The 26649-nt window shown below is 57.9% G+C and overlaps 1 protein-coding gene across 1 annotated transcript; it reads right to left on the bottom strand.

The window, feature by feature from the left end:
• Nucleotides 1-2859: 2859 nt before the first annotated feature.
• snta1 (syntrophin, alpha 1) lies at nucleotides 2860-26402 on the bottom strand. The gene is made up of 7 exons (XM_052031348.1): nucleotides 25833-26402; nucleotides 12918-13122; nucleotides 11487-11694; nucleotides 10506-10636; nucleotides 7818-8014; nucleotides 7327-7517; nucleotides 2860-3782 (listed from the first exon to the last, which is right to left on the bottom strand). Exons 1-7 carry the CDS (start codon nucleotides 26269-26271, stop codon nucleotides 3690-3692), a joined length of 1464 nt encoding a protein of 487 aa, XP_051887308.1. The 5' UTR covers nucleotides 26272-26402; the 3' UTR covers nucleotides 2860-3689.
• Between the last annotated feature and the right edge of the window lie 247 nt (nucleotides 26403-26649).

Raw genomic sequence — 26649 nt, 5'->3', positions numbered from 1 at the left:
TTTGTTTCTCTGGTAGAGAGCTCAGTGTGGACGTAATGGACTGAAGGGCTGTTTCTTTGCTGTACCACTCTGTGACACAGTGCGGTGCTCCCTCGTCATTCTGCCCTCTGACAGTGTGGCACTCCTTCAAGTTCTAGCCTCAAGGGGAAACACTCTCTCCACATCCACCTGTCAAGACCCCGCAGGATCTTATGTTTCAATCAAGACCCTCTCACACTTCTCTCTCTGTAACCCTCCATCGTTCAGGTTTCTGTTTGTACGTCAGGATTGAAAGTGCTTCCACTGACCTGTCAGGCAGGTGTACCAGGTCCTGATACTGGCTGATGGAAGATTGTCCTCCTGACAATCACCTTCATCTCTTGGCTCTCTGGGTGACCACCAATTCCTTTCACCTTGTGTTAACCCTGATGCTTTTAAACACTTCCATCCTCTCTGTGAGGGACATCCCAGCTTCAACAGTTCCTCCACAGAGCTGAAGTGCTCATTCCTGGTAAATCCCACTGCCCACCTCCAACACCTCCTCAATATGTTCCACAGTAAATCAACTTCCACAGCCCTTTAATTCCACTGATATCCACAGTCCAGGTTAGCTCCTCCTTCTGGGACCACTCAGACTCAAAACTTCTCAGAATCGGGTTTATTATCACTGACATATGTCGTGAAATGTGTTGTTTTGTGGCAGCAGTACAGTGCAAGACATAAAGGCATAAAAATTACTATATGTTACAAAGTTATAAAATAAGTGCAGAAGAGGAATAACGAGGTAGTGTTCATGGACCATTCAGAATCTGACGGCAGAGGGGAAGAAACTGTTCCTGAATCATTGAGTGTGGGTCTTTAGGCTCCTGTACCTCCTCCCTGATGGTAGTAATGAGAAGAGGGCATGTCCCGGGTGGTGAGGGTCCTAAGTGATGGATGCTACCTGCTTGAGGCACCGCCTCTTGAAGATGTCCTTGATGGTGGGGAGGGTTGTGCCTGTGATGGAGCTGGCTGAGTCTACAACCCTCTGCAGCCTCTTGTGATCCTGCACATTAGAGCCTCCATACCAGATGGTGATGCAACCAGTCAGAATGCTCTCCACCGTACATCCGTAGAAATTTGCAAAAGTCTTTGGTGACGTACCGAATCTCCTCAAACTCCTAATGAAGTAGAGCCGCTGGCGTGGCTTCTTTGTCATTGAATCAGTGTGTTGGGCCCAAGATCTCCTGAGATGTTGATGTCCAGGAACTTGAAGCTGCTCACCCTTTCTACCATTGACCCCTCAATGAGGACTGGTGTGTGTTCTCCCGACTCCCACAGAATCCCTACTCTGAGGCCCCAATCAAGTGACTTATGCAAAATGTCTTTAAAGGTCCTTCCTCTAACGTCTCCACCAAATCAACCTCCTCATGTGCAGTACCTTAGCACATTGTTTCTGGATTCAAAGGTGCTACACAAATGCAAGGCACCCAAGTTAGTTTCAAACATTGCATCAGCAGATGGCAGCACTGAGCTACACCTCAGAAGCTGGGAGCTGATCACATTAAATAGCAACAGGCCATTCACCCCCTTTGGCTGTTCACATTCACCCCCCCCCCCCCTTCACTATTTACGCTCACACAACAAACACCTACCAACCATCGAGACTGTGTATGGCATTGCCTCCAGCGGTCGGGGTGTTGAGTTCAAGAGTCGAGAAGCCATGTTGCAGCTGTACAAAACTTTGGTCAGGCCACATCTGGAGTGTTGTGTGCAGTTCTGGTTGTCCCGTTACAGGAAGGACGTGGGGGCTTTGGAGGGTGCAGAGGAGGTTCACTAGGATGCTGCCTGGATTAGAGAGTATTCGCTAAAACAAGAGGTTGGACAAACTTGGGTTGTTTCCTCTGGAGCGTTGGAGGCTGAGGGCAGACCTGATAGAGGTTTATAAAATTATGAGAGGTGTAGATAGACAGTCTTTTTCCCAGGGTGGGAATGTCAAACACTGGAGGGCAGAGGTTTGAAGTGGGGGGGGGGGGGGGGGGGGGGGACATTTACACAGAGAGCGGTGGGTTCCTGGAACAGCTGCAGGGGAGATGGTGGAAACAGATTCAGTAGCGATGTTTAACAGGCATTGAGACAGACCCGTGGACAGGTGGGGAGTGGAGGGACACAGCCACGTGCAGACGGGTTTTGTTTAGTTTGGCAGATGCGTGGCCTGAAGGGCCCGTTCCTGTGCTGTACTCCAGAGCAGAAACTGACCTGTGTCCCCCATCACCCACTGACCTTTGAGGTGGGAGGTGGAGATTCCCACAGTCCTGGGGGCTCCTGAAAGTTCCGGTCACGACCCAGTTCCAGACACCTCCTGGGTTGTGACCGGAACTTTCAGGATCCCCCTCAGGCCTGCAGTTCTGGAGCCAGACCACCAGGCAGATCTGCTGAAAACACCGCCCCTCCCTCAGTGCAGCGTTCCCTCCGCACTGCCTCTCCCTCAGCATGGCGCTCCCGCCACACCGCCCCACCCTCCACACAGCACTCCCTCCTCACCACCCCTCCACAGCGCAGCGCTCCCTCCGCGCAGCGCACCCTCCTCACCGCCCCTCCCACAGCGCAGCGCTCCCTCCGCGCAGCGCACCCCTCCGCACCGCCCCTCCCACAGCGCAGCGCTCCCTCTCCGCGCAGCGCACACCCTCCTCACCGCCCATCCCACAGTGCAGCGCTCCCTCCCACAGCGCAGCGCACCCTCCCACAGCGCCCCTCCCACAGCGCAGCGCTCCCTCCGCGCAGCGCACCCTCCTCACCGCCCCTCCCACAGTGCAGCGCACCCTCCTCACCGCCCCTCCCACAGTGCCCCATCACCACATACCAGAACCGGAATGAAATAACGCAGCAGGCACACTGAACGATTATAAACGTCTTAGTTTTAATTCCACATCTGAGGTATTTACAGCATCACTGGCAAAGCTCATTCTTAAATTAGTAAGGATATAATGTACAAAGCTTGTTGAGAGATACAACCTCAGGGAAAGTGTTGGAATTACTCCCGGCTGCCCCTGGACGTTGGGAATATCTGCAGCCTCCAGTGTGGAGGAGCCCAGCTCCTTGGACCAGACCCTTGCCCCACCTTTGGAAACAGACTGTGCGGAGGAAACCCGAGTCCCTCGCTGCACAGCGGGCAGTACAAGGCCACGCATGTGTGGGGACATATGGTGGTGGGGTACAGGGGCCCTGAGCTGCCACCTGCCCACATGGAACAGTGACCCGAGCCAATGGGAAGCAGGCACCCAGCACTTGGAAACATTGACAGACTCAGCACATCCATGTGCAGAGGTTTATGTAAATGCAAAATCAAAACCTCTCTGTGGGCTCTGAGGGGGCACCGGGAATGTTTCACCTCACCCTGGGTAAAACTGCGTCACGCAGGCGATGTTTGAACGCAGAGAGTAAAGCACGATCTTCGAACAATCCCGATACATTCCTACCTTAAAATATTCAGCACTAGAGATGTACATAGAAGAATTTTATTTGCATATACTATAGAAAAGGTGAATTTTTGCTTCATCTTTTTAGAAAACTTGGCATCGATAACTGCAGCAGTAGTTAGCAGGCGTGGAGAGCCTTGTTCCTGTTACTTCTTCATGTGGTTTGATTGCGGACGGGGGGGAGGGGATGGGGTGGACAAGCTGCCTCCATCTCCGTCCCTCCCCCTCCGACAGGCACTTGGCACGGGCTGTCTAGGCCTGTAGGCCGAGACGGGTCACCTTGGCCGCCAGGAATGAATGAATGATAAAAACTATGGTCTTGGGGCAGGACTCCAGGTTCAGTTGCTGCAAGAGAGGAGGTTTCTGATCACTGCCTGGATGCACGGTGGCTCCCCAGCCTGAACCGACACCCGGCTCCACATTCCTGCACCAGCAAAGCCCAGTTTCAAAGTTGCCCACCATGGCCTTGTTCCTCCCCCCCCCCCCAGCCCCTACCACCCCTCCCTACCCCTGTAAACCCCCCCCAGCCCCTACACCCCTCCCTACCCCTGTAACCCCCCCAGCCCCTACACCCCTCCCTACCCCTGTAGCCCCCCCACCCCTACACCCCTCCCTAACCCCTGTAGGCCCCCCCCAGCCCTACAACCCTCCCTACCCCTGTAGCCCCCCCCAGCCCCTACACCCCTCCCTACCCCTGTAGCCCCCACCAGCCCCTACACCCCTCCCTACCCCTGTACCCCCCCAGCCCCTACACCCCCTCCATACCCCTGTAACCCCCCCAGCCCCTACACACCCCTCCCACCCCTTGTAACCCCCCCAGCCCCTACACCCCTCCCTACCCCTGTAACCCCCCCCCAGCCCCTACACCCCTCCCTACCCCTGTAACCCCCCCAGCCCCTACACCCCTCCCTACCCCATGTAACCCCCCCCAGCCCCTACACCCCTCCTACCCCTGTAACCCCCCCCAGCCCCTACACCCCTCCCTACCCTGTAACCCCCCCCAGCCCCTACACCCCTCCCTACCCTGTAACCCCCCCCAGCCCCTACACCCCTCCCTACCCCTGTAACCCCCCCCAGCCCCTACACCCCTCCCTACCCCTGTAACCCCCCCCAGCCCCTACACCCCTCCCTACCCCTGTAACCCCCCCCAGCCCCTACACCCCTCCCTACCCCTGTAACCCCCCCCAGCCCTACACCCCTCCCTACCCCTGTAGCCCCCCCCAGCCCCTACACCCCTCCCTACCCCTGTAGCCCCCCCCAGCCCCTACACCCCTCCCTACCCCTGTAGCCCCCCCCAGCCCCTACACCCCTCCCTACCCCTGTAACCCCCCCAGCCCCTACACCCCTCCACTACCCCTGGTAACCCCCCCCAGCCCCTACACCCCTCCCTACCCCTGTAACCCCCCCCAGCCCCTACACCCCTCCCTACCCCTGTAACCCCCCCAGCCCCTACACCCCTCCCTACCCCTGTAACCCCCCCAGCCCCTACACCCCTCCCTACCCCTGTAACCCCCCCAGCCCCTACACCCCTCCCTACCCCTGTAACCCCCCCCAGCCCCTACACCCCTCCCTACCCCTGTAACCCCCCCCAGCCCCTACACCCCTCCCTACCCCTGTAACCCCCCCCAGCCCCTACACCCCTCCCTACCCCTGTAACCCCCCCCAGCCCCTACACCCCTCCCTACCCCTGTAACCCCCCCCAGCCCCTACACCCCTCCCTACCCCTGTAACCCCCCCAGCCCCTACACCCCTCCCTAACCCTGTAACCCCCCCCAGCCCCTACACCCCTCCCTACCCCTGTAACCCCCCCCAGCCCCTACACCCCTCCCTACCCCTGTAACCCCCCCAGCCCCTACACCCCTCCCTACCCCTGTAACCCCCCCCAGCCCCTACACCCCTCCCTACCCCTGTAACCCCCCCAGCCCCTACACCCCTCCCTACCCCTGTAACCCCCCCCAGCCCCTACACCCCTCCCTACCCCTGTAACCCCCCCAGCCCCTACACCCCTCCCTACCCCTGTAACCCCCCCCAGCCCCTACACCCCTCCCTACCCCTGTAAACCCCCCCAGCCCCTACACCCCTCCCTACCCCTGTAACCCCCCCCAGCCCCTACACCCCTCCCTACCCCTGTAACCCCCCCCAGCCCCTACACCCCTCCCTACCCCTGTAACCCCCCCCAGCCCCTACACCCCTCCCTACCCCTGTAACCCCCCCCAGCCCCTACACCCCTCCCTACCCCTGTAACCCCCCCCAGCCCCTACACCCCTCCCTACCCCTGTAACCCCCCCCAGCCCCTACACCCCTCCCTACCCCTGTAACCCCCCCAGCCCCTACACCCCTCCCTACCCCTGTAACCCCCCCAGCCCCTACACCCCTCCCTACCCCTGTAACCCCCCCAGCCCCTACACCCCTCCCTACCCCTGTAACCCCCCAGCCCCTACACCCCTCCCTACCCCTGTAACTCCCTCCAGCCCCTACACCCCTCCCTACCCCTGTAACTCCCTCCAGCCCCTACACCCCTCCCTACCCCTGTAACTCCCCCCAGCCCCTACACCCCTCCCTACCCCTGTAACTCCCCCCAGCCCCTACACCCCTCCCTACCCCTGTAACCCCCCCAGCCCCTACACCCCTCCCTACCCCTGTAACCCCCCCAGCCCCTGTAACCCCCCCAGCCCCTACACCCCTCCCTACCCCTGTAACCCCCCAGCCCCTACACCCCTCCCTACCCCTGTAACTCCCTCCAGCCCCTACACCCCTCCCCATCTCTGTAACTCCCTCCAGCCCCTACATGCCTCCCTACCCCTGTAACCCCCTCCGGCCCCTACACGCCTCCCTACCTCTGTAACAACAAACAGACAGACCAACATAGTTATGTTGGGTGAGAGGATAATGTTTCCCCCAAGGTTCCCATCTCCTTGCCTGGCAATCTCAACCCACAAAAAATACTTTTTCCTCCCTCTTAGAAGAGCCAGTCTCGTTGGTTGGGCCTCGAGATCACCAGGACACACATCCCTCTCTGAAAGGCGACTGGTGATCATGTACCGGAATCATTCTGTGATTCAGGGTTGGTGTCCCACTCTCTTACTGGTGTCTCACACCAGAGAGTGGACCAATTGCTCCAGTGTGGTACTGAGGGACTGCCACACAGCAGTCCCAATGTACAGGAATGCAAGAGGCTGCAGAGAGTAGGGAACACAGGCCGGTCCATCACGGGCACAGCGTTCCCCACCAGTGACCACAGCTACAGGAGGTGCTGCCTCAAGACAATGGCATCTATCATCAAGGATCCCCACAGTCCGGGCCATGCCACCTTTTCGCTGATACCATCAGGCAGGAGGTACAGAAGCCTGAAGCCCCACACCACCAGGTTCAGGAACAGCTACTTCCCTTCAACCATTCGGTTCTTGAACTGACCTGCACACTCCTAACCCTACCTCAGCAATGGGACACTGTGGACCACCTCTTGCACTACCTTGCACCCTGATTGTGTCTTTGCAATATTGTTTTGCATTGTCTTTTTCTTCACTGTCTTGTATAATTTATGTCGTGTGATGTCTGCACCTACGTACCTGTGATGCTGCTGTGAGCAAGTCTTTCACTGGACCTGTACCTCACTGCACTTGTGCACACGGCAACAGACTCGACTTTCAGTGGTGCTGACCTTTGGATGTTCTTCATTGGCTGCCCAGAGCCCTGGACAATCCCGATGAGGGGTCAGATCTGCTGATCTGCTCCACCTAACCACCTCCCCACACTCTCACTGTCACCTCCACTGAGGACAGAACTTTTACCCTGATCTTGTGCTGATTCCAGACCCTCAAACTGCTCCAGGAACAGACACTCACTGAACAATCCCCCCTGACCCGCGATGTACAACCAAGGTACTCACAATCTCCCCTTCGGGACCCCCGAAGTCCAGGAACAGCACTTTGACGCCATCATCAGAAGACATGCGCAGCTTCTCGAAGGGCTGGCTGAGGAGGGTCTGAGGCCGGCCCTTGTCGGGGCTGTCGTGGTAGATGGTGAAACCCTTGTCCAGATGGACTCCCAGCTTACAGTCCCGTCCGTTCCAGGTACACGCTGAAATACAGAGAGCCACAGGTCAGACCTACCACAGGGGGCTTCACACTCCCAGACCAGTCCGGGCAGGTCACGGATGTTGGGGGGGGGGGGGGGGGGGGGGGGGTACATTTGGAAACCATGATGGGGGGGGGGGGGGCATGGAATGTGGAGACGTGAGGATCAGAGGGTTGGGGTGGGGAAGGGTCGGGACCCCAGGATCAGAGGGATGGGGAGTGTTGAGACCCTGGGATCGGAGGAGTGGGGAGTGGGGAAGGTTGGGACCCCAGGATTTGGGGGGCGGGGGGAGGAGCCTCTCACCAGTCACCACCTCCTGCACCAGCTCGGCCGCACTGTGACAACCGTCCACCAGCAGCCGGGTCCACAGGCTGAGGTCGGAGGGCGTTGCCGCGGAGAAGAGGCGCGTCTCCACCCCGCGCCTGGTGCCAGCCCTCAGAACGAAGGACAGGTCTGTGTCCGCCAGCAGCGGCCCCTTGGCAGGCCCGGAGTGAACCAGCCTGGAACACAGCACACGCGTCATTAACCCTTCGAGTGCACCGTCCTCCTCCCACCACAGACCCAGGGCCGAACCACCGGTCTGACCTTGAGCATCCAATGGTCAGCCAGGCCTCGGACCCAGACCCTGGGGACGTGTCCGACCCCCTCACCTCAGACCCACCCCATCACCCAGAGCCCCCAAACAGCATAAAATCAGCCCCTCAACCTCAGTTCCTGCCACCCCCTCCCTCCTCTGTAAATGTCCCATCAAATCTCTGCACCAGGGTCAGTCCGGACCTGCACCGCTCCATTCAACCATTCCCTCCTCTTCCCAGTCCAGCAGCAGTGGCGACGTCATCCACTCCTCCACTGATGGATGAGCCTGGGTCCCGAGCTCCGGAAAATCCTCCCTACACCTCTCCAGCCTCCAGTTCCCTGACTAAACACCACCTTCTGCGGCCTGCTCAAGCTTTGCTGATTCTCTCTCCTGTAAAGCACTTTGGGACTCTTCATTACATTGAAGGTGCTAAATAAATGCAGATCGTTGTTGTCGGAGACCAGTGGTTTCTGAGCCCTCAGTCAGCTGCTTCAGTGTGTCCCTCTCCCTGCCCCGTGTACCAAGCTCCTGGACTTAACTCCTACCCCCTGACCAGCTCTCAGCTCACCCACAGACCGAAGAACAGGCCCTTCCGCCCATGAGGGAGGCCATCTGGCCCTCTGCACCATGCCGGCTTCTTGGAGAAATCCCAGTGCCCTGCTGCCTCCTCATGGGCTGGGATCTGACTCTGCCTCAAACATTTAACTACCTTCCCTTTGAGATGCAACGATCTCTTTGGCTCAGTCGTGGAGTTCCATCAGACCCACCCTACACACCCCAACCAGCTCACTCAGGGAAGAGGAAGTTCAGTGGGAGGACAGTGGGGATTGAATTTCAGAGCAGGGAGGTGATGCTGCAACCGTACAGGGTACTGGTGAGGCCGCACCCGGAGCACTGCCTGCAGTTCTGCTCTCCTTACTTGAGGAAAGATATACTGGCTTTGGAGGCGGTGCAGAGGAGGTTCACCAGGTTGATTTGAGATGAGGGGGTTAGCCTGTGAGGAGACATTGAATTGCCTGGGACTATACTCGCTAGAATTCAGAAGAATGAGAGGGAATCTTACAGAAACATACCAAATGATGAAAGGGATAGATAAGGTAGAGGCAGGAAGGTTGTTTCCACTGGTAGGTGAGACTAGAACTAGGGGACGTAGCCTCAAGATTCAGGGGAGTAGATTTAGGACGGAGATGAGGAGAAACTGCTTTTCCCAGAGAGTAGTGAATCTGTGGAATTCTCTGCCCAGGGAAGCAGTAGAGGCGAACTCATTAAATATATTTAACACACAGTTAGATAGATTTTTGCATAGTCGGGGAATTTGGGTTTGTGGGGAAAAGGCAGGGAGGTGGATCTGAGTCCACGGCCAGATCAGCCACGCTCTCATTGAATGGCGGAGCAGGCTCGACGGGCCAGTTCCTATTTCTTTAACAGGAAAATCCAGGGACAGGATAGACTGGATGTTTCACGGATGGTTCTGTGGGAGAGAAAGCCGAGAGACTGGACCAAGAAACAGGGACTGATCTGATGGAGGATCAGTGGGTCAACAATCGAGGTGGAGGGGTCAGGGTGTTGTGGGTGGGCTCCAGGTGGACAAAACGAGCTGGATGAGAGGCTACCGTTGGAACGTGTTGTCCACAGGGGTAATGGTGGTGCAGCAACGGGGTGCCCGAGGTTAACCCTCACCTCATCAGCTCGGGAATTTCCACCCTGCTTTAAAATACATGGAATAAAAATGTTCTTAGCAAGTGTGATCTTGAAGTTATTAATCGCCATAAAAACCCAGCTAATTTAACACCCGTTGTCCGTGCCCCTCCCAGAGTCACAGTGTGCGACAGCACAGAATCAGGCCCTTCGGCCCAACATGTCCATGCTGACCTTTCACCCATCTACACCAATCCCATTCTCCTGCATTAGGACCCTATCCTCCTACACCTCATCTATCCAAGAGCCTGACTGAAGGCAGTGACTGTCTGATTCCAGCACGTCCTCTGGCAGCGCCCCCCAGATACCACCCACTCTCTGTGGAGAAAACTCACTCCTCAGATCCCCTTTAAAACTCCATTTTCTCACCTTAAACCCACGTCTTCTTGTTTTTGACATCCCTACCATGGGGAGAAGTTTCTGACGATCCACCCTATCTCTGCCTCAGTTTTATAAACTCATCAGGTCACCCCTCAGCCTCCTTCAGTCCCCGTCAGCCTCTCCCCACAACTACAGTCCTCCAGTACGAGCAGCGTCCTGGTGAACCTCCTCTGCACTCTGTCCAGCGCAGTCACGTCCTTCCGATCATTGGTACCGGAACTGCACTCGGTGTGGTCTGACCAGGGCTGAGCAACAAGTCACCAATAACCCCTCGACCTACATCACTGCCCCCAGCTGCGGGTCTGTGACCAGGGGGAGGCGGTGTGGGTCCTCACCTGGTGGCAATGAGTGGGTGCCGAGAGGCAGGGTTGTCCAACTGTTCCCTGGTCTGCGGCAGGCAGCTGTACAGCAGCAGCTCCTTCTCAGTGAGGACAGCAAGGACCGGCCTCTCCACCTCACCGGATACCTGGAGAGACACACCCGGCATCAGGAAAGTCGGGGGGAGGCAGGGCAAGAGCTGTGGGGGTGGGGGGCAGGTAGAGTGAGGGAGACAGTCAGGGAAACCATCAGCCCCAGACGGGGGGGGGGGGGAGGAGGGGGAGCAGCCGGCCCCGTGCTGACTGGGGATGGCGAAAGGTGACAGACCGTCCCAGGTGTGACCCCAGGGTGCAGTGGCTGTGGGCAGAGACCACCCACTGGGGGGTGTGGGGCTCATCTCCTGGGAGGGTCTGGACGGGGACAGGGATGGGGTGGGGGCAGGGGGGCACAATGGGTAACGTTCAGGAGGCGGAGGGCTGGGGTCAAATTTGATTGGATGAAAGTTGTACAAAGCAGGGAGGTTGCTATGCCAAGGCAGCTGGCGGGACAGGTTGTTGTTGGTGTCACCGTCTGGGACCAGGCGGACCAGATACTGCTGGACGCAAGCGACCACCAGCAGCGGGGCGGGGCACGGACCGGACACGGACTGGATGCAAGTGACCACCAGCAGCGGGCAGGGCACAGACTGGACTCGGGCTGGACGCGAGTGACCACCAGCAGCGGGGCACGGACCAGACACGGGCTGGACGCGAGTGACCACCAGCAGCGGGGCACGGACCAGACACGGGCTGGACGCGAGTGACCACCAGCAGCGGGGCACGGACCAGACACGGGCTGGACGCGAGTGACCACCAGCAGCGGGGTGGGGCACGGGCTGGACGCAAGTGACCACCAGCAGCGGGGCACGGACCAGACACGGGCTGGACGCGAGTGACCAGCCGCGGGGTGGGGCACGGACTGGATGCGAGTGACCACCAGCAGCAGGGCACGGACGTTACCTGCTCCGTCAGCCAGCCCACATGCCTCAGCTCCACGCTACCCGCGATCCCGGCTGAGCCCCCCAGCGCCCGGAGCTCGGACTTCACCCTGGGCAGCAGTGCGGCGGCGTTACCGTGGAGAGCCCCAAACCAGGAGTGGGCGGCAGCACCATCCTTCAGCCGGAGAGACACCGAGGAGCTGCCGTCCGCCGGGGACAGGTCGATGTACCTGACCGGGGGACAAGGTGGGGGGGAGAGAGAAGATGAGAGGATTATTGACACAGAATTCTGAAGTGACAAGCTCAGTTTTTCATGCTGAAAGATAATCCGTGTGGATCACAAACGGAATGAACATCAAATAAACTGCAGGTGCTGGAAATCTAAAGTGACATCAGGAGAGCTGGAAACACTCAGCAGGCCAGGCAGCATCTGTGGAGAAAAGCAGGCGGTCAACGTCTCGGGACACCTGCTTTTCTCCACGGATGCTGCCTGGCCTGCTGAGTTCCTCCAACATCATTGTGTGTTTCACATAGCGGGAGGAGGCCTCTGGAGGTGGCAGTATTGTGAAGGTCAGGGTACGGAGCGGGATTGTCTGGCACCTGTGGGCTGGGCACTTCCCCAGGGCGAGGGTGGAACCAAGGTCAGGGTTGGACATTCAGACTGAGGGAGGGGACATCCCCTCCCCCACAGTGCTGTGAATCCAACCCATTCTCCCCTCCTGGGTCACCAGCTGTATTCAAGGTTGTGGTCAGGCAGGTGCGAGCGGCGAACGATGTAGTCCTGCCTCGGGGTACAGTGTAATTCCTGCCCCGGGGCACTGCAGCTGGGCCTGGGCATCAACATTCGTCGTCACAGGGACGGTGTGGAGGGGATTTACTGGGACAGAGTTCAGCTCTGGAGATGAACTATGAGGGGCAGTTCGGACAGAGTCAGTCCCCACGGGCAGGAGGGTCAGTGGGCGGGGAATCAGCACCAGGGAGCAGTGGTGTTTTCTAACAGACAGCGCTGCCTTTGTCGGGACCTCAGCACACAGCAGATACCACAGAATTTTCCAAAAGGGGAACTGGAGGAATATTTGGAAAGAAGTCTGCAGGGAGGAGAGGAGAGGGGAGTCTGGTCAAAGAGCCGGTTCAAAGATGGAGCTGTTTGATGATTCCTGGATCCTACTGTGCGTTGTTGTGGGATGTCACAAATCAGGAATCCAGCAGAGCTGAGGCGGCAGGAAATGGAAATCCCCAAGGAAATACTAATGCAGCCCAGGGATTCCCTGTTACCACCACAGTGCCAGGGATTCCCTGCTAATTCCCACTACACTGCAGGAGATTCCCTGGAACACCAGCACTAAGTACCGATACATTGTACCTGGGACTCTTGAACCTTCCCTCCCCTCACCCCCAGTGTTTCAGGACCACCCCGTCTTCACACCCCCCCCCCCCACCCCTTCCCCGGTACCTGCTCTCCAGGTCTGGCGGCCTGGTTTTCCTTCGGATGTAACACATTTTTAGGGGGATGGTCTGCTCCTGCTCGGGGTCTCCGGGCTGGGATCCAGGGGATGGTGGGGAGCCTGAGCCGTTGGTGGGACTGGAGGAATCCCAGGACAGCAGGGACCCTGGGGACGCGTTCTTGAAGTAGGACGACACTTCCTTCAGGTACTTCACTGCCAGAGGAGACACTGTGTCAGTAACTGAGAGCCAAAGGGCCCTGTCCCTGCACTGTTCTATGTAGTGTAGTGGTTAGCGTAACGTTTTACAGCGCCAGTGACCCGGATTCTGTTCCCACCGCTGTCTGTAAGGAGTTTGTATGTTCTCCCTGTGTCTGCGTGGGTTTCCTCCGGGTGCTCCGGTTTCCTCCCACATTCCAAAGACGTACGGGTTAGGAAGTTGTGGGCATGCTATGTTGGCACCAGAAGCGTGGCGACACTTGCGGGCTGCCCCCAGAACACTCTACGCAAAAGATGCATTTCACTGTGTGTTTCAATGTACATGTGACTAATAAAGATATCTTATCAAAGTTATTGGCAGGAATGTGGATAATTTAACAGCTGGATGTGGAGGCTGGCGGGGTGAAAGGTCAGGACCAGGAGAACTCCTCCTCTGTCCTGTCTGGGTGGGGAGGGGGGGACAGGCGTTGGAGAGATGGAGGAGATGTGTCTGAGGGCTCCGTCAGCTACAGCAGAGGGGAAGCCCCGTGTCCTGGAGGAGTTCCGAGAATGGTCTGGGTGGAGACAGAGAAACTGAGAGAAGGCGTCCTTACTGGGACAGGGTGGGAGGAGTCGTCGAGGAAGCTGCGGGAGTCTGTGGGTTTACACTGAACATCGGTGGATAGTTTGTCTCCCGAGGTGGAGATGGAGAGACCCAGAGAGGGAAATGTCAGGTCTGGTCCAGGTGAATGAGGGTAGGGTGGAAATCGTTGCCATTGTGGGGGGGGGGGGGGGGGGGGGGGGGGGGGGGGGAGAGCGGCGCCAGCACAGTTGTTCACGGTACAACCCACTGCTATGGATGCTGAATTCTCCAATTTCAGGTCACCCACACCCCGTGTTCCTTTCCCACTCCCACCAGATCACCGGGTTCCCTCTGTTCACCCTTTCCATCCCGGCACCCCCGCACCCCCCCCCCCACCACCCCATTACCTAGACTCCCCCACCCCGCCCCATCTGCCCATCACCCACATACCATCTACCTTGGCTTCTGCAGTGTTCACCTTTCCTACCCTGCGTCCCAACTATAACCCACCAGCCTCACCCCTCCCTCTCGGTCCTATACACTGACCATCTCCCCTCTGCACTCAGTCCTCCACAGATGCTGCCTGACCCAATGGGTCCTTTCAACAGTTTGTTTCCCACCTCTAGTCCTAGATTCTCCATAATAGGAAACTCCTTCACCCACCCTCAGGACCTGATACGTTTCAACTAAATCCCCTCTCACTCCTCGAACAAAGCCCAATCTTTCCTTGTAAGGAAACTCATTCCCTCCAATCCCTCCCTACCTTTGTATTCAAACCTCACCCCCAGCACCCCCCCCCCCCCCCCGATCACCACCATCCTGTGCAAGGTTGGGCCACCTCTTCCCCCCCCTCCATGAGAAGCCAGGAGTTGAAGGGGTAAGCGGCAGGGGTCAGTGCCAGTAGTACTGCTGAATTCACACTGACCAAAACAATCAACTCACTTCAGCTGACAATCTGTCACTAGGTCTACAGAATGGAATTTTTCTGCAGACTGTAATAAAACAGATCACTGGCCTCTGCAGCATTCCAAATAAAGCTGCTGCCTGTTTGCGGAGACTGACGCGTCAGCCTTTACCATCCAGGCAGCGGCAACAGGTGGGGCCAGTGAGCGAGGCTCTGGCGCAGAGCTGGCTCAGTGTGTGATGAATCACTGGCAGGGGTTGTTTAGTCTGCTGCCTTCAGCAGTCTGTGCCTTTCAAAAGCAAGGGACGGGTTTGTGGAAGAGACAGGATCGTGGAGATCAGGAGCAGGAGGGTACTCAGCCCCCATTTGTAAGATCTCCACATTCCCACCCAGCCCCAGGAACCTTAAACCTTCTTGTTCACCAAGAACTATCGATCTCCTCGACACTGATCCCAGACTCCAGGACACTGGGTCAAACACCTCCCTCGGCTGATGGATCAGGACTCTCCTCTGTGATGAGGAGCACACGGAGGAGACACTGAGAGTAGCAAGGGGCAGAGGACATCCTGTGGGTGGGGAGAGGCCTGGTACCACGGACTGAGGTGGCTGAGTCCCGAGGACGGAGGGAGCCGGACTGAGTCTGCGGCAGGTACTACACCAGGGGTCATCCACCGACCTCGTTCCCACCAGTCTCCCTCTGGTAGATCCATCTGTCCACTGGCAGTGACCACCTACAGTCCCTGTGGAGACAACGTCCCACCTTCACACTGAGGACACCCTCCATCGTGCAGTCAGTCTACAAACTTGTTAAATGGGACGGACTCAGAGCAGGTCTGGCAGCTGAGAAGTGGGTGTCCCTGAGGACCATCAGCAGCAGCGGAGATGTCCACCACCACAGTCTGTAACCCCAGGGCCCAGCACATCCCTCACTCCATCACTACTGTCAGACCAGGGGACCAACTACAGGGCAAGGAGCACGGAAGGACATTCTGGGAGCAGCAGCAGTGATAACTAACGGTGATTGGGTTAAGCAGCAACATAGAACCACAGCAAAACCAGCAGACAACAGAGAGATCAGGGGCCTCACAGGCAACAAAAATCAAAGCCCTGCAGTCCCACTGTGAATGGTGGTGGAAAATTAAACAGGTCGTGGGGGGAGCTCTGTGGACATCCACATCCACTGTGATGACAGAGCCCAGTCTGTGGGTAAAGACGGAAGACTGAAGCAGTCGCACCAGGTTCAGCCGGCAGTGCTGAGTGATGCTCCATCTCACTCCGTCCTGACCTCCCCACCGTCACTGAACCTGGTCTGCAGTCAAGTCCATTCACCCCACGTGATATCAGGAAATGTCTGAGAGCCGTGGGACCAGGCAACGTCCCAGCTGTAGGACCGCCTGTGCCTCCAGCCAAGCTGCTCCAGGACAGTTACAGCACTGGCATCTCCCCGACATTGTGGGAATATCACGTTCACAGAAAACAGGACAAATTCAATCCGGGGAATCACTGTCCAATCATCAGAAAGTGACGGGACCTGTCAGCAATTGTACTTTCTCACCAGTGGTTTACAAAGTTGTATATAACCTCCCTACTCTTAATTCTACATCCTGACTAACAAAGGCAAGTATTCATACACCTTCTTCACCACCTTACTTACATGTGCTGATGCCTTCAGGGATCCTTGGGCACCCAGGTCTCTCTGTTCCCTAGTACTTCCTTGGTTCAATCGTTCACTGTGTCCTAGCCTCAGCAGTCCTCCCAAAGTGCAACCCTTCCCAGTTTTCAGGATTAAGTCCCATCTGCCATTTCTCTGCTCACTTTACAAACTAATCAACGTTGCTCTCTATCCTAAGACAACCCTCACTATCAACAACTTTGATCTTCGAGTCATCGCCAGTGTTCCTAGACCCAAGCATCATCATCGATGACCTTCCTTCCACTGCAAGGTCAGCAGTGGGGCTGTTCACTGAGGATTCTCAACGCCCATCTGCACCTCCTCAGTGGACGAAGCAGCCCATGTCTGCATGCAACAAGACCTGGACAATACCCACGCATGGGCTGGTGACCGGCAAGTAGCATCAGTGCAACACACGTGCCAGCAGTGACCATCTCCAATGAGAGAGCCAAACCATCTACCCCTGACACTCAATGGCATTCCCATCACCCACATCCTGGGGGTCCCCACTGACCAGAGGCTCAGCTGGACCAGCCACGTAAATACCATGACTGCAAGAGCAGGTCAGAGACCGGTTATCCTGGAACAAGTGATTCACCTCCTGATATCCAGAGGTTTTTCTCCCAACTGCAAGGCACACCAGCAGTGTGATGGGACGCTCTCCACTCGGCTGTGGGAGTGCACAGTCAGCCACTCGTGTTGGAGACAGAGTTTCAGGACTTAGACCCAGTGACAATGAAGGAACTGTTACGTCAGACAGTGTGTGACACGGAGGGAACCTGTAGGTGGTGGTGCCCCCCCCGTGCCTGCTGTCCTCGTCCTCCTGGGTGAAGAGGCTGCAGGTTTGGGAGATGCTTTTGGTGCAGCCAAGGTGATTTGATGAAACACACTGCTGGTGGTGGGGGGGGGGGGGGGGGGGCGGAGGGAGGGAGTGTTTAGGGTGGGTGGATGGGCCGCTGATCAAACAGCTGACTGATCCAGGCTGGCATCGAGCTGCCTGAGAGTTGTTGGGGCTGCTCTCACCCAGGGAAGCGGAGAGGACTCCAGCATGCTCGTGACTCGTACACTGTAGATTTCGGAAAGACTTGCACCTTTCACAAGCTCTGGACATCCCAAAGCACCTCACACCCAATGAGCCATGCAATGTGACAGCCAATTTGAACACAGCAAGATCCCAGAAACAGCAGGGTTGGGGGGGAGAGGGGGAATGAGAGGCAGAGAAACGAAGAGGTGGAGGGTGAAGGGCGGGCAGAGTGTGGAGGACGACCCAATTCTTGTGTCGTGAATCATGTTTGGAACTGCCGGAACTGTTGCCGGAACTTGGGCTGACCAAAGGAATGTCAGGATCCCTAAAATAACAGCTGGCCTCCAGCCACCCTTAAACACTGTGCCGGCTCTAAAAATAGGCTGCTGATCGCAGTGACCCACGGCGGAATTACAGGATGCGTGTTCTGAAGTTTTACGAGACGTTGGGCTGGAGCCGGACACTCCCCTCTCTGGATCCGGACCCTGGAATAAACACCAGGGGATGGCCGGTGCTTCACTCCTGGAGCTCAGGGGAGGGACTTCGTTCATTCCCAGGATCCAGGCACCACCAGCAGGATACACAACACCCATCCACAAATGTCCTAGTCCAAGGGGCTTTGCTGAGGATTTCGGGTGGGGTGGGGGGTGAGGGGGAAACCACGTCGGCCAGAGTGGGCAAGGATGTCAGGTCTCCTTCCCTGTTGGACAATAGTGAATTAGGTGGATTTTAAAGACAATCTGATGGTTTTGCAGTCACCTTTAAAGATAATAGTTCTTTTACAGATTTAATCTGGTGTAAGCTGAACCGAGTCAGTGAAACTCAAAGCTTTTACAAGTGCCCAATCCCCCAGTTCCTGCACTGACCTCTAACCCACCCAGATTATCAGTCCTGGTCTCGGGACCATCAGTCCAGTGAAGAAGCGCACTGCAAACACCCTCACCATCAATCGAGACAGGACTGAGGTGTAAGGGGCGTGGAACCAGCAATGGTGGTGAATAGAGGGCAAGCACACACTGGATGGAGCAAATGGTCTTCATCGGTCATGGAGATGTAGGATCAGGCAAAGTGTGATGCCCCTGCAGTTGAACATGCTGCCAGCACTTGCTGTGGAGGTGTCAGACTGGGAACTGATCTCCTGGGGCTGGGAGAAATGCAAAGCCCATTCCCTGTTGCCTTGATTGAGGTGAAGTGAACGATTGTCTCAGAACAGAGGTTCAACCCAGAGACACTCTGCAAAAGTACATCCATCAGCTGAGGTGGAGGAGCAAGGTCACAGTTACCCAGGCAACTGATGCCGGGGGGGGTGGGGGGCGGGTGGCTGGATCCCATCCTCTGCTGATCCCCCCTCAGTGTTGGGGGGCAGCAGCAGCGAATTCCGTCACTGCCCCCAGCCCCCTGGCAGCACAGCAATTAATTTTACTCCCACTCAGCGGCTGACGGACATTCGAGTCTCTGCTCCTCCCGGAAATCCACCAACGTTCCCCAAACCGCCAGCTCCCACAGCCGAGGACACTCCACCCGGTCCCACTCACACCCCTCCACAACAGCCCACAACACCCACCCCCACACTCAGCCCCCTCTCACCTCCCAGACCCCACCCCCCTCACCCCCAGTACCGTGTACAGCTCCGGTCCCACAGTTAAAGGAGGTGCTTACAGTGGAGGGGTGCAGAGGGGTCACTGGAGGGCTCAACATCTGATGGGAGGTTGAGCAGGTCAGGCCAGAGCCTTAATGAAACGCAAGGTTCAGGGGGTGGGAGAGAGACAGGGTGGGTGTGGAGAGGACGCTCCCCCCAGTTGGAGTGTGTAGAGCCGGGGCAGAGGTTCAGAACGAGGGGCGGCCCATTTCGGACAGAGATGGGGAAGGATTTCTTCTCTTGGAGGGAGGTGGAGAGGTGAAGTCACACTCAGTGCGGACACCGACAGATGGTTAAACCGTCGAGGGTGTGGGGACAGCAGGAAAGTGGTGCTGATGCCAAAATTGGATCAGGACACACTTGAGGGGCCGAGTGGCCTACTCCTGCTTTGCACATTCCCCTTCAAGGTTCAACAGGCTGGGCAGGACCAGGACCAAGAAAGGTGCTATAGAAATGCAATTCTGGCTCAGCCTGTGGACGTTGGGGTCAATGAAAGCTTCCACTGGGTATCCATGGATTTGGGCTCAAAGCAGCGAATCAGACCGAGGCACTGATAGCCCCTCCCCTGTCCCACCACCAGTGTCCAGGGAGAGACACTGACGGGGGGTGTCAAACAACGACAAGTGCGATTGGACGGGATGTTTCGTCCGCAGGGAAGACCAGCACCGGGGCCATAAACAAGCTCGGCTCTGGACCCACCTCGAGGAGAACCTTGGACAGAGGTGAGGGGGAAAGGTCTGAGCTACCATGGTAGGAAGGTCAAGAGCGAGGACCAACCTCGATCTGTCTGCGCGGACAACCCGTGGAACAGGTTCACTAAACCCACACAACATCAACAGCCCCATGGGTGGCGGGGGTGGAAGAGAAGGAGGGCCAGGACAACATGGCAATCTTCAGAGTCTCCCCCAACAGAATCTGAGGGTGACCAATGTTAGAAGCTCGGTGGGGGGGGGGTTGGGAAGGCCGTGGGATGGGAGGTGCAGTGTAGGTGCTGTGGATTGACACTGGTGCTGAAGGGGTTAACCTAACGCCAGGTTCCGTGGGCTGGGCTTCCATTCCCTCGGCAGACCCATCGATGGTGGAAGATCCCACTGGTGACAGAGAGACACGGGAGAGCTGGAGACTGACGGATGGGGGACTTCCCCTGAAGGTGGGGCACAGGATGCTGGCCTTCATTAGCCACGGCTTAGAGAGGCCACAGTGCAGCTGCACATTAGCCAGGCCTTGCCTGGAGCATTGTGTGGCCACCACGCTGCAGGAAGGATGTGATCGCACTGGAGAGGGTGAGGAGGAAGTTCCCCCGGACGTTGCCCGGCATGGAATGTTTCAGCTTGGAGACTGGAAGAGCAGGGATTGTTTTCCCTCGAGCGGAGAATACCGAGGAGAAACCAATCGGGGCACAGGCAGGAGCAGATGTGTCCTCCGATAGATTTGGGGTCAAGGGTCGGAGGTTCAGAAGGGACCCGAGGAAGAATTTCTCCACCCAGAGGGTGGCTGGAATCTGGATCTCACTGCCCTGGGCAGAGCCTCCCACCAGGTTCAAGCAGGATCAATCGGCAAGGCAGACAAGGTACGGACCAAGTGCTGGGAGACAGGATGGGGTCCCATTAGGTGGTGGGACAAGGGGGGGGGGGGAAATAGGGTCCCATTAGTGGGTTGGGGGAAGGCATTGGGGCTGGAGCACTTTCAGATTGGGGAGGGCGGGTCAATTCCAGATGTTGCAGCAGCTGGAGCGGGACCTGGTCACGGCAGCAACCCCTGGACTGGACACCCTCTGCCCCCCCCCCCCCCCCCCCCCCCAAGTCCCACTCGGTCCCAGTGACCGTTTGGCCCACACTAGGCCCCCACCCACCGTCCCGGACCAGAGCAGTGACCCTCCTCAACAGGGCACCAAATCTGGCAACGCCGCAGGCATTCCGCACAGCAAAATTCCACAAACGCGGTGAGGTGGCCCCGGGCTTCGTCAGAGTCTGGGGGCGGAGGGGGAGGGGCCCACCAGTGGGAGGGGTTGGAGCAGCTATCGGTGGGATCTTCCTGCCCATCTTCAACCAGATGCAGATGTTTGGTGGCTCCGCTGGCAGTGTGGTGCTCCCTCAGCACTGTGCCAGGTGCCGGCCAGGTCTCTGAGGGATGCACTCAAAGCCCCCATGTCCCATCCAGAGGGTCCTGGACCTCCCGACCCTCTGGGCGAGGTGGCAAACCCAGGTCCACTGTCTCCTTACCCACCTGTGGCTGTGGGACCTCACCCCAGGGTAACCTCACCTCATTCAGGGGCTGACCGGAGCTCTGGTCCCGGGGTGGTGGGGCTGCAGAAACCTCTCCTCCCGGGAAAGGGTACAGGAAGATCCCGCCCTCACTGTCCGTGGGCAGACCCCTGGCCCAGGGTCTCAGCTCTGCCTGGGCATGGCGGGGTTGGAGCCGGTCAGATCCTGGCAGGAGGGGGTCCGGTGATCCCACCAACTCTGGTTTCCCGGGCTCAGTCATCAGTCTGGGACCCTCAGGGTGCCCAGGACACGGGTCAGATTGACAGTGAAACGATGAGAAACCACCACTGGACAACAGGCGAGGGAACGGATCTGGGTACAGCCATGGGCTGCCCGAACCATCTCCCGAGATGGAACAACCTCCTCCCGTCCCACGGAAGGTGGGTGATCAGGGTCTGAGCAATGCGGGAAGTCTCGGCATGCGAGCGCACTGATCACTAAAGGTCACTGCCCGGGTTAGCGAGACCACAAGGTTCATCTCCAGAGGGATAGGATTGAAAAGTGGGTAAGTTACGTTCACCCTGCATCAACCATCGATTAGAACTCAGTAAAGGAGGTGCCGGGATTTACAGGGGGAGATGGAGGACCAGAGTAACCTTGCAGGGAACATAAAACTTTTCTGTAAACACTACCTAGTACTTGAAGGGGTAAGGATCAGTGAACACAAATGTACCCCCCTTACAGTATGGGGAGGGGGAGGTTATAATCAGGGAACAAAGAAATGGCATATCAGTGGCACCATCACCATCCCAAGGACACGGCAAACCTGCCAGAAACATCAGGGAACACAGGGTGTGAGGAGGGAGAACCGGAAGGAAGTCGGTGCTTGGTGTGAGGGAAGGTGGTGGTGGATCACCAGGGCCTGACTGTCCGCATCCCAGAAGTGGCTCCGGAAAGGAAGCAGTGGAGGTCATTTTCCAACATTCTTCAGACTCTGGAACGGTTCCTACAGATTGGAGGGAAGCCCAAGTGTTTAAAAAGGGACAGGGAGAGGAAACGGACTGACATGCTGGTCAGTCACAGGTCCAACTACAGCTCTAAGCACTCATGAAAGAAGAAGCCTTTTATCCCAGGAATTAGCTGAGTGAATCGCTTCTGGACTGCATCCAATGCAAGGGTATCCCTTCTTTAAATAAGGTGACCAAACCAGTACACAATATTCAGGAACGCTGTCACCAACACTCCATATAACACTTCCCTATTTTTAAAACTCCAATCCCTTCACGATAAAGATCAAACTGCCATTGGATTTCCTGACTGCACAGAACAGCACGGCACAGGAACAGGCCCTTCAGCCCACATGTCTGTGCTGAACACGATGCCAATCTAAACTATTCCCATCTGCCTGCATATGGTCCACATCCCTGCCTGTACAAATGCCCAGCCACCGTTATATCTGCTTTCACCACCTGCCCTGGCAGAACGTTCCAGGCACCCACTGCCCTCTGTACAAAAAATGTGCCTTTATAAACTTCCCCCTCTCACCTTGAACCTGTGCCCTCTAGAGTTTGACATTTCCAACCTAGGGAAAAAAAAGACCATCTCCCCTCTCATAATTTTATCAACTTCTATCAGGTCTCCCTCCAGTCTCTGATGCTCCAGAGAAAACCACGCAAGTTTGGGGAAACAACCCACAACTTGCCTGGTAAGTCTCCAACTTCAATGCACGAGAACACTTGGATTTCTGCACTCACTTGCAACTGCTCTCCTTGTAGCAACCAGCCCTCCCCGCGATTTCTCCCACACGACCTCGCGTTGTGACATTTGCCACGTTTTCACCCACTCGTAACTGTGTCTCCAGCTTCCCGGTCCCAGAACTATGGAACTCCCTCCGTGATCCTCCCCGTCCCCCTCCTCCTTTCAGTGTCCTCCTGCACCCACCGTGGCTCTGGCTGACAACTTTGGGCTGTTTAAGGTGATAGGTACGTTCCAGTTGGAGAGCATTCCCTCCTTTATCCTGGGGGTCTCCACAATCTCTACCCTTCCCACCAAGCCTTCAACCTCTCTCCATTTTATTCCAGGAGCCCCTCCAATCCCTGCTTTAAACCCTCCCTCCCTGCACAAGGGACTCCCACCCTCCACCTCCCCCCCGGACCCCCACTACCCTATCGGTGGTAAGAACTTTCCCCCCGTCCGATCGTTAAACCTCTACCGCCTGGTTTCACTTCGCCTGACCACTCCGACAGCCGCTGATAATTCCACACCCGCACAGGGCTCCTTCCATGGAAACATCCCCAGTCATTACATTCCTCAGGAAGCAAAACGCTGCTGGAAATCCCCACATAAAATAGAACATTCTGGAAACATTCAGCAGGTCAGGCAGCAGCAATGGAAGTGTTCCTCTCTCCACAGATACTGCCTGACTCAACGTTTTATCCCAGCCACATCCACACATCCAAGCCTCTGCTCCAGTTCTGGCAACGTTCTCATCGACCCCCACACCCTCACTGGTGCTGAGGACCCTTCCTGTTGTGTGGTGCCCAGAGCCATACACCGAGCTCCAGCTGTGGCCCAGCCACTGGTCCATCAGTGAGGCACCAACAGCCCCGGACACAGGCTGAGCAAGTCCCAGGGCTGGGGTGGGGCACAAGCCCAGGTCAGGCAAGTGGAATCCTCGACTCCCTGACCCTCCGAGCAGTCCAGGCACTGCACACACCCTGCTCACTTGATGCTCAGCGGCACAGGTAGAGTCGCTGCCTCGGAGCCCCAGAGACCCGGGTTCAATCCCCACCTCCGGTGCTGTCTGTGTGGAGTTTGCACGTTCTCCGTGACCCTGTGGGTTTTCTCCCACATCGGCCCATGATGTCTGTGAGAAACACAATGCCAATTTAAACTAATCCCTTCTGCTTGTACATGATGCCTCCTTTCCCCGCCTGTTCACATTCCTGTCCAAACACCATCATATCTGCTTCTCCGTCCCAGGCACCCACCACTGGTAAAGAACACTTGCCCCGCACACCCCCTTAAACTTTCTCCCCTCACCTTAAATGCACGTCCTCCAGTATTTGAAAAGCATCTCAAAGATGTGCGGGTCGGGGGGGGGAGTTAATGGGCCGCTGGAAACTGCCCCTAGTGTGCGGGTGAGGGGCAGAATCTGGGGGGTGGGGGCCAGTTGATGGGAATGGTGTTGGATTAATGTAAATGTGTGGATGATGGTCAGCACAGACCTGGTGGGCCGAAGGGCCTGTTTCTGTGCTGGACCCAAACGTGAACCCACCCCAACATCACCACTGCTGGTAATTCTGAAACCGTTTCACCGTGACTGACAGCCACAGGTTTCCCCACTCCCAGGGACAATCCGTTATCCACAACAATCCATCTGCAGCCCGGCCAACACACAGCGAGAGACAGGAGCCAGGACTCGGAGGGAGAGCAGTCCCAACGCTCCCAAACCCAGACCCTGTCCCCATCCAACATCTCCACCCCACCCCCGCCTCGGGAAGTGACCCTCACATCCGGACTGACAGAAACTGCAACGACTGTTGGACCGGACACCAGCCCGAGTGTTGGTTACCCAAAACTGCTGACCAATCACAGCGAGTAAAAATAATCAGAGTTCTGTCCCAGGGTGGTCTGGTACGGGGGCGGGGGGGGTGGTGGTGGTGGTCTGGTACGGGGGCAGGGGGGGGTGGTGGTGGTGGTCTGGTACGGGGGCAGGGGGGGGGTGGTGGTGGTGGTCTGGTACGGGGGCAGGGGGGGGTGGTGGTGGTGGTCTGGTATGGGGGCAGGGGGGTGGTGGTGGTGGGTCTGGTACGGGGGCAGGGGGGGGGGTGGTGGTGGTCTGGTATGGGGGCAGGGGGTGGGGGGGAGAAATGGGGTCAATTACCTCCTGCTCCTTACCCTGAAGCTCCCCAAACAGCCTCCCTTCATCCACAGAGGGGGAATTAACTCACCACCCCCTTCACCTCGAGGATCTTCCCCCCTCCTGGGGTCTCTCACAACCCCCTCCTCTCTCCCCAGATCTCCTCCCCTTCTCTCCCCCCACACTCCCCACTCCCCAATCCCCTCTTCCCCCAGTCTATCCCCCCGCTCTCTTCCCCAGATCTCTCCCCCAGCTCCCCCATGGCACTCTCCCCCTTCCCTGGGTCTCTCTCCCTCGGCTCCTCCTCTCCCCCCTCACACTGACTCCTCACACCTACCTCACCCTCCCCTCGCCCCCTCAACCCCCCACCACCCCCTCAACCCCCCACCACCCCCTTGATCCCCCCTCCCCAACCCACCCCCTTAACCCCCATTCCCCCCAACCCCCCTCTCACCCCCCACCACCCCACCCACCCCCTTAGCCCCCATTCCCCCCAACCCCCCTCTCACCCCCCACCACCCCACCCACCCCCTTAGCCCCCATTCCCCCCAACCCCCCTCTCACCCCCCACCCACCCCCTTAGCCCCCATTCCCCCCACCCCCCCACCACCCCCTTAGCCCCCATTCCCCCAACCCCCCTCTCACCCCCCACCCACCCCCTTAGCCCCCATTCCCCCCAACCCCCCTCTCACCCCCCACCACCCCACCCACCCCCTTAGCCCCCATTCCCCCCAACCCCCCTCTCACCCCCCACCACCCCACCCACCCCCTTAGCCCCCATTCCCCCCAACCCCCTGCTCTCAACCCCCTCACCACCTTAACCCCCCCCCCTCCCCTCACCTTCCAGCACCACCTCCCTGCCCGTTTTCTTCAGCGCCTGCACCGCCTGGTCGTGGGTGGCGTCCCGCAGGTCGGTGCCGTTCACCGACAGGATGGCGTCTCCGACGAAGAGCTGGCGGCTGTTCTCGGCGGCGAGGCCGCGGAAGATCTTGGAGATGAGGATGGGCATGTGGTTCTCGCGGCCGCCCTTGATGCTGATGCCGAGCCCGCCGGACTCCTGCTTCACGATGCGGACGGTGCGCTTGCGGCCGGAGCCGGGCTCCGCCCCGGGGCCCGGGGGCTCCGCCTCGGGCTCGCCGTTGCTGAGCGCGGGGCCGCCCGCCCCTCCGGCCGGGCTCAGGCGCAGCGAGTCCTCGGACAGGGAGGCGAGGAGCCGCCGCCAGCGCTCGGGCTCCGGCTCCGGGCTCCGCACCTCCAGCAGCCCGCTCCGCAGCACCATCGCAGCGCCGGGCAAGGTCAGAGTGTCCGGGCCCGGGACGGCGGTCTGCGACCCTCCTCCCGCTGCTCGGCACCGGCCCGCCCACCGTTAAAGGGCCCGCCGCCGCCGCAGCAACTCCCCCCCCTCGTCCCAAACTTCCCCACAACTTTCCGCCAACTTTGGACAACTTTTCTCCGACTTTGGACAACTTTTCACCAACTCGTTCCAAACTTTTGGAAACTTGTTCAGGACTTTCTGCAAGTTTCTTCCCCACCCCCCAAATTTTCTCCCGAGCTCCGGTCTCCAAGATTCCAGCCCCCTCCCTCCCGAACCCGGCGCCTCCGCAGCTGCACGTTGTGCTCAGGGCCAAGAGCTCCACCTGTTACCTTGGCCCCGTCT

The sequence above is a fragment of the Pristis pectinata genome, chromosome 16 (genome assembly GCF_009764475.1).
Source record: "Pristis pectinata isolate sPriPec2 chromosome 16, sPriPec2.1.pri, whole genome shotgun sequence".
NCBI classification, from domain to species: domain Eukaryota; kingdom Metazoa; phylum Chordata; class Chondrichthyes; order Rhinopristiformes; family Pristidae; genus Pristis; species Pristis pectinata.
The sequence above is the reverse complement of the archived record's forward strand: the minus strand, read 5'-3'. Positions and strand labels throughout refer to the sequence as shown.

Bases quoted from the DNA above. Each gene is read 5' to 3' on its own strand.
- snta1 (XM_052031348.1), bottom strand. From the start codon at position 26,271: ATGGTGCTGCGGAGCGGGCTGCTGGAGGTGCGGAGCCCGGAGCCGGAG. The intron at 10,637-11,486 runs GTAACGTCCGTG...GTGTCTCTCCAG, and splicing joins TGGGCTGGCTGACGGAGCAG to GTATCCGGTGAGGTGGAGAG. The intron at 7,518-7,817 runs GTGAGAGGCTCC...TCTGTATTTCAG, and splicing joins GGTGCAGGAGGTGGTGACTG to CGTGTACCTGGAACGGACGG.